The 8,315-nt window shown below is 37.2% G+C and overlaps 1 protein-coding gene across 1 annotated transcript; it reads left to right on the top strand.

Annotated features, from left to right (window-relative positions):
• The first annotated feature begins 6,571 nt into the window (after window positions 1-6,571).
• Window positions 6,572-8,315, top strand: LOC116639497 (vacuolar protein sorting-associated protein 45-like). The gene is given in 2 exon segments (XM_032415916.1): window positions 6,572-7,218; window positions 7,220-8,315. Coding segments are annotated over 2 exon segments (1,707 nt in total). The 5' UTR covers window positions 6,572-6,607.

The raw sequence follows: 8,315 nt of genomic DNA, 5'->3' as shown, positions 1-8,315 counted from the left end.
CTGAGGAATGGGACATTTACATAGTTTTCAAACCACTTTCCCCCAAAACATTTATTAATTTCAAGGGAAAAGAATTACTTAACAGCAGAGAAGCCTGGAAGACACCATTCCAAATAAGGGATAAAGGGAACACCATCACTAGGAGGACTAATGGAAATCATGTACCACTTGATTAGATGCAATGAAAAAATCTCAACATCACATTTGTGATATCCCTGCCTAAAGTGGGTAACTAGAATCTAATCATGAGCATCCATTATTAGACAGACCCAAATTGAGGGATATTATACAAAGTAGCTTGCCTGTAATCTTCAAAAGAAGGAAGGTCATGAAAGCCAAGGAAAAAAGCAGAGAAGCTGAGGTCAAGAAAAAAGCAGAGAAAATTTAAAATTGAAGGAGTCTCAAAGAGACTTGATAACTAATGCAATAAGTAATTCCTTTCAGTAGAGATGATCTTATTGGGACAAACAGTAAAGGTTAAGTGAGGGCAGAAGAGTGATGGCAGGAAGATGTCAGTCACTCTTGATTTTGATGATTGTGTTGTGGTCATATACATGTCCCTGTTTGTAGGATATGCACCCTTGGGAGGCTGGAGCATCATACTTGCAAATGAATCTTAAATGGTTCATTAAAAAATTCTTTGTACTATATTTTCCATTTTTCTGTAAGTTTGTGATTATCCCAAAATAAAAAAAAAACTATATATATATGACTTTATATATATATAAAACTATATATAAAAAAACTATATATACATATACATATATGTGTATATATATGACTTTATTTTTTTAGAGTAGTTTTAAGTTCACAGTAAAATTGAGGAGATGGTACAGAGATTTCCCATACACCCCCTGACCCACATACACACAATTTCCCCCATTATACTCCCCACCAGAGCACTACATTTGTTACAATCAATGGACCTGGTGCCATACATTCCCTGGGTTTGGACAAATGTCTAATGATATGTAGTCGTCATTATGGTTTCATGAAGAGTACTTTCACTGCCCTAATAATCCTCTGTGTCCAGGGCCATTCATCTCTCTTTCCATTCCAACCTCTGGCAACACTAATAGTTTTACTGTCTCCATAGTTTTGTCTTTTCCAGAATGTCATATAGTTGGAATCATACAGTATTTAGTCTTTTCAGATTGGATTCCCTCACTTGGTATGCATTTAAGTTTCCTCCATGTATTTTCATGGCTTGATAACCCATTTTTTTTTAAGATTTTATTTATTTTAGAGAGAGGGAGCATAAGCAGGGGGAGGGGCAGAGGGAGAGTGAAAATCTCAAGCAGACTCCCCACTGAGCTGATGCAGGGCTTGATCTCATGACCCTGAGATCATGACCTGAGCCAAAATCAAGAGTAGGAATCTTAACCGACCCAGGTGCTCTAGCCAAATAATGCTAAGTGTCCCTTGTCTGGATGTACCACATCCATTCACTTTATCCATTCACAAACTAAAGGACATCTTGGTTGCTTCTGAGTTTCCGCAATTATGAATAAAAGTGTCATAAACATCCATGTGTGGGTTTTTGTGTGTATCAATTAGAGATAGATGTATAGATCAAACCCATTTAAATCCAATCACTGGATTAGGAGGCATGAGAACCCTAGCCTTTTGCTTAGATTCATTGTACTCAATAGATTTCCAGGCAGGGCTACTAACATAATGTGAGTTTACCTTATGATATAAATATGCTCATTTTTTTTTTCAGATGAGAAAAACTAAATCCCAGATAGTTTAAATAATGTGTTTTTTCCAGGGGCGCCTGGGTGGCTCAGTTGGTTAAGTGTCTGCCTTTCGCTCAGGTTATGATCTCAGGATCCTGGGATTGCCGTGTGTGGTCGGGCTCCCTCTCCCTCTGCCCTTCCCCCGCTGCTTGTGCTCTCTCTCTCTCAAATAAATAAATAAAATCTTAAAAAAAGAATGTATTTTCTAGGTTTCTGGCCCCTCTGACACCTAAACCCAGGATCCTTTCTCCATGTCAGAGTCATCACTTCCCCTTTCAATGTCTATGTGCTAATGGCCCAAGCAAGAGCTCTCAAAGCCAAATTTTTCCATGTCTTCTCTCCATATTTTTTTTTTTCTCAGCTAGATTTTTCCCTGTCAGTGGCGTCGTGGACTTGGCAGCTCCCCGGGGGGATACTTGTTTGGGGTTGGAGGTGTGGATGATGGCGACACCAGGGTGTGCTTGGATTAACTCTTTGAATGTACTGCCCAGTCTCATTTCAGGTCAGTTTCATAGACTCTTTGGATAACGCAGCAGCATTTGGCCTGCGCCTCCAAACAAAGACAGGAAATGGCACAAACTTCAAAGTTCCTGCATGCTGCCAGTGCCGTGAGTACTGATCATTTATTTGAGCTTCAATAATTGTAAATTAATCTCAAATAGACATGGAGGCCAGAACTAGCTGGAGGTGTGGGAACAGACTGCTTTTATACTCGCTTCCTGAAAATTTAGAACATTTTCCATTCTCAGTGTTCAGAAGTTTAGGGTCAATTTGAAGGTCATAGCTATTTTCAAATCTTTAAATAGACCTGAGCTTATTCTAGGATCTTTTCCTTGATCAAGTTAATGTTATTTTATTTATGTCCCATATATTTTATCAATATTTCTTTTTTATTCATTTTCCATTCTACAATCTTTTTTTAGAAGCAACTTTATTGAAGTATAATTTACATACAATAAGTGCATCTTTGAAAATACAGTTTCATGAGATTTTATAAATGTAAACACCCACACAAACATCACTCCAGTTATGGATATTTCCACTAGCCCCAGATATTTCCCTTGTATCCTTTTGCCGTCATTTTCACTCAGGCTAGGGGCACTCGCTGATAAGATTTCTATCACCATAACTTTTGCCTGTTCTTAAAGTTCATATAAATAGTCATACAGTGTGTCCTCTTAGGTCTAGCTTCTTTTGCTTAGTGTGTTTTTGCATCTATCAGTAGTTCATTATTATTCTTTTCCATTGTTAATATAACATTTAATTATATGTCTTTTTAAAGATTTATTTATTTATTTTAGAGATAGAGAAAGAGGGAGAGCACGGGGGAGGGGCAGAGGGAGAGGGAGAGGGAGAGAATCACAAGTAGACTCCCCACTGAGCATGGAGCCCCACATGGGGCTCGATCTCATGACCCTGAGATCATGACCTGAGCCGAAATCAAGAGTCAGATGTCCAACCGACTGAGCCACCCAGGCGCCCCACATTTAATTGTAAATTTATGTATTTTATTCTTTAAAATTTTTATTTTGAAATAATCTAAGCTTACAGAAAAGTGGCAATAAGATTACAAAGAGTTCCTATAAACCCTATTAACATCAAGGAAATACATGTGTTTCTACTAACCCATGTATACACTTATATCTATATTTATTTTTGTATCTATCTATCTGTATGTACCTACTACAGGTAAATATATGGATCCTAAAATAAACACACACGTCAGAACAAACATGAGGTCACACTGTATCTCTGACCCCAATCCAGCAGCATTCCAATAGTGGGAAACCTGGCTCTCATTACCTACAACTTATTCATGAAATCAATCATTCCTAGCATACACATAAAGTACTTTTGGGATGGTTATCCATAGTCCCATGAAAAACAAACTGTCCAACCAGAGTACAATGTTTGCTTACAGTTTTTGCCTTTAACCTTATAGCATATAGTCAAAACACCTTTTTTTTTTTTTTTTTAACAGATGTGTCCTTTCAGCCCCAAACGCTTTTTTACAAAGTTATTTAGGCCAGCTCATTTCTCCCCCATTTGCTCCAGTTGGGTGATGTCCTTCATCTGTAATAAAGTTAGATTTACTTGTTACACTCTGAATTTCATCTTGGTTTCTCTTCACTAACCTGGTTGAGTTTTTAAATTTTGCATATGGTAAAATTCACTTTTTGTGAGGTGTAGTTTTATGAGTTTTTAAAAACACATAAAATCATGTATCTGCCACCAATAACATGAAAAATAGTTCCATTATTTCTTAGTATTATCCCATTGAATAAATAGTTCATTATTTTTAGTAGTATGTATAAAGCTTCTATGAACATGTGTGTGCAGATTTTCATGTGAACCAGTTTTCACATCTGTAGGATAAATGAGCAGGAGTGAAATTACTAGGTTGTAGGATTGTTATGTCTTTAATATTTAAGACAAATTTCCACATGATTTTCCAGATTGACTGTACCATTTTACACTTCCACCCAGCAATGTCTGAGTGATCCAGTTTCTCCACATCGCCAGCATTTGGTGTTGTCACTACTTTTTATGAGTCATTCCGAAAGAAGTGTAGCAATATCCCTCTGTGGTTTTAATTTACATTTCCCTTATGGCTAATGTTGAATATCTGCTTTTTTTCCAACTGTTCACTCTCTTTGGTGAAATGTCTTTTTATGTCTTTTGCCTAATTTCCAGTTGAATTGCTTGCTTTTTAATGTTGAGTTTTTTGACCCTTTTGTATTCTCGATAATATTTCTTGGTCAGATTTGTAGTTTGCTAATATTTTATCCCACAATATAGCTTGTCTTTTCAACCTCTTGTCAGGATCTTTTGCAAAGCAAATGTTTTTAATTTGGAAAAAATCCAGTTTATCAGTTTTTCCTTTTATGGGTCATGCTTTTAGTGTCAAGTCTAGCTTTTGATCCTAAAGATTTTCTCGTACAGTTTTCTAAAAGTTTCATCATTTTACATTTACATCTAAGTTTGTGATCCATTTTGTGTTAACTTTTTTTAAGGTGTGAGGTTTAGACCAAGGTTTATCTTTTTTGTCTGTTAATGTCCACTTGGCCCAGCGCCATTATTAAAAAGGCTATCTTTCCTCCATTGAATTGCTTTTGCACTTTTGTGAAAAATTAGTTCTGTATACCTACTTCCTCTGCCAGTACCACCTAGCTTCATACTGGAGCTATATACTAAATAGTATCTTGGTTTTCAAAATCGTTTTAGCTATTCTATTTCCTTTGCCTTCCTATATAACTTTTTGAGTAATCCTGTTTATATCTACAAAAAAATCTTGCACAGATTTTGATAGCAATTACATTAAAACTTTATATCAATTTGGGGATAATTGACATCTGTACTGTGTTGAGTCTTTCAATTCATTGTATGGTTTTCAGCATACAGATCCAGATATGTTTTATTGGATTCACACCAAGCTTTAATTTATTTAAACAGTTTCTATCTAAGCTATTTTATATTCTGGGCCTGATAATTCTGTGCTCCAAAGTCTTAGGAGATCTAAATTGTTGGTTGTTGCTGGTAGCTTTCATTCATGGTGGCTTATCTTCTGTGCTTGGTGACTTTTGATTATCATCTTATATATGGGCTGCTTTGAATTTGTGGGAATGAAGAGTGCTACCCTCCAGAGATGATTTATATTTGCTTCTGCTCAACTGCAGAAGTTGATTCCCACTTGGCATCTTCCACGATCATCGGTAAGGGTAGGGTCCAAAATTTATCTCCATCCTTGGAACCCTCCTGTTCCAAAGCTAGTTTTCTGATTTGCATTGAAAATATATCTTTTAGGCAACCTTAGTTTTTGTCTTTACTTACTTGTCCCTCAACTAGTTTGAGGTTATTCTATTATTATTATTCTTTAAAGGCAATCTTGGAAATTTCCTTTTCTTCATTCATTTTGAAAGCACATTTTTGTGCAGAATTGATTGTTTTTTCAAAAAAAAGGCCTTAAATAATAGAAATTCATGCATGTCCTTTTAAATTTCTAAGTTGGCTTTCCCCTCCCCTAAGCTTGGCCGACTCTAATGGATTCAACACAGTTCTTTTCTGCCTTCTTTGCATATATATTCTTCTATTATATTACTCACCTCTTTAAAATGTACCTTTTTTACTAAAGGTAAATACTTACCACCTCTTACTTTTTTTGTACCTTTACCCTCCAGTACAGTGCCTTGCTCCTAATAAATGTTGGTTGAAATTTTTCTACCTTCCATATTTTCTATTGAAGTAGCCTGCACATAGTTGGAGATTTGGAGATGTTTATTTAATGAAGAGTTTGCTAGAGTTAGAGAAAAATGGGAGTTGAATTTTCTTCTTTGGAAATATTCCAGATATGACTATGGAAAGATTTCTGAGTGGCATGAAGAATGGAGGTAAGGGTTAGGAAATTTACATGCTGATTTTCTTTGAAAAATCACAAACAGCTAAACAAATTGGGACCTAAAGGAACTTTTTATTATCAAAACTGATTTTTGCCCTAAAGTAAATCACTTGAAATTGTACAAAGTATATGTAACTATAATGCTCCCTGGTGGCCATTTTCAGCCAGAGCAAAGAAAAGAATTGTAGTGTTCAACAAATACATGTGCTGGGTATTCTGAAATGCAAAGACTATAATATTTTCTTTAATGTTTTAAGTTTTTAGTTAAATTCTAGTTAGTCAACAGATAGTTATAATGTTTTTAAGTCAAAACTGTTTATGCAGAAATCTAAAAAAGTTTTCCTTTCTCTATAAAACATTCCAATTGCTGCAGAAATAAAAACTATCCTCTATTGAAAAAAGGCCGGGAGTTAATTTAGCAAGACAAAAGGGGGCGGGAAGGGCTGTAGGGTTAACCTGTCAATTCGCCACCATGAACGTGGTTTTTGCTGTGAAACAGTACATTTCCAAAATGATAGAGGACAGTGGACTGGGTAGGAAAGTACTCCTCATGGATAAAGAGACGACTGGCATAGTGAGTATGGTATACACACAGTCAGAGATTCTTCAGAAGGAAGTGTACTTTTTTGAATGCATTGATTCTCAAAATCGAGAGATCATGAAACACCTGAAAGCAATTTGTTGTCTTCGTCCTACGAAGGAGAATGTGGATTATCTGACTCAAGAGCTCCAGAGACCAAAATACAGTATATATTTTATTTATTTCAGTAATGTGATCAGCAAGAGTGATGTGAAGTCATTAGCTGAAGCTGATGAACAGGAGGTTGTGGCGGAGGTTCAGGAATTTTATGGTGATTATACTGCTGTGAATCCACATTTGTTTTCCCTCAATATTTTGGGTTGCTGCCAGGGTCAAAATTGGGATCCAGCCCAGCTACCCAGAACAACTCAAGGACTGACAGCTCTCCTTTTATCTCTGAAGAAATGTCCCATGATTCGCTACCAGCTTTCATCAGAAGCAGCAAAAAGACTTGCAGAATGTGTTAAGCAGGTAATAACTAAAGAATATGAACTGTTTGAATGGCACTGAGGTGCCTCCATTGCTGCTTATTTTAGATCGTTGCGATGATGCCATCACCCCATTGCTAAACCAGTGGATATATCAGGCAATGGTCCATGAACTACTGGGCATAAACAACAATCGGATTGATCTTTCCAGAGTGCCGGGGATCAGTAAAGACTTAAGAGAGGTGGTCCTATCTGCTGAAAACGATGAATTCTATGTTAACAATATGTACCTGAACTTTGCTGAGATTGGTAGCAATATAAAGAATCTCATGGAAGACTTTCAGAAGAAGAAACCAAAAGAACAGCAAAAACTAGAATCAATAGCAGACATGAAGGTTTTTGTTGAGAATTACCCACAGTTTAAGAAGATGTCTGGGACTGTATCAAAGCATGTGACAGTGGTTGGAGAGCTGTCTCCGTTGGTCAGTGAGCAGAATCTGCTGGAGGTTTCAGAAGTTGAGCAAGAACTGGCCTGTCAAAATGACCATTCTAGTGCTCTCCGGAATGTAAAGAGGCTCCTGCAGAACCCCAAAGTGACAGAGTTTGATGCTGCCCACCTGGTGATGCTTTATGCTCTACATTATGAGCAACACAGCAGCAATAGCCTACCAGAACTAATGATGGACCTCAGGAATAAAGGTGTTTCTGAGAAGTATCGAAAACTCGTGTCTGCGATATTTGAATATGGTGGTAAACGGGTCAGAGGAAGTGACCTTTTCAGCCCCAAAGATGCTGTGGCTATTACCAAACAGTTCCTCAAAGGATTGAAGGGAGTAGAAAATGTGTATACTCAACATCAACCTTTCCTACATGAGACCCTGGACCATCTCATCAAAGGAAAGCTTAAGGAAAACGTGTACCCTTATCTAGGCCCCAGCACACTCAGAGATAGACCTCAGGATATCATTGTGTTTGTAATTGGAGGAGCCACCTATGAAGAGGCTCTAACAGTTTATAACCTGAACCGTACCACTCCTGGAGTGAGGATTGTCCTTGGAGGAACCACAGTGCATAACACGAAAAGCTTCCGAGAGGAAGTTCTGGCTCCTGGACTGCACAGCCAAAGCAGGGAAAGCTCTCAATTTACATCGAGGCCAGCAAGCAGAAGATGA

This window comes from Phoca vitulina, unplaced genomic scaffold, assembly GCF_004348235.1.
Source record: "Phoca vitulina isolate PV1807 unplaced genomic scaffold, GSC_HSeal_1.0 scaffold18, whole genome shotgun sequence".
Lineage (NCBI taxonomy): Eukaryota > Metazoa > Chordata > Mammalia > Carnivora > Phocidae > Phoca > Phoca vitulina.
This window is presented reverse-complemented; position numbering and strand designations above follow the sequence as displayed.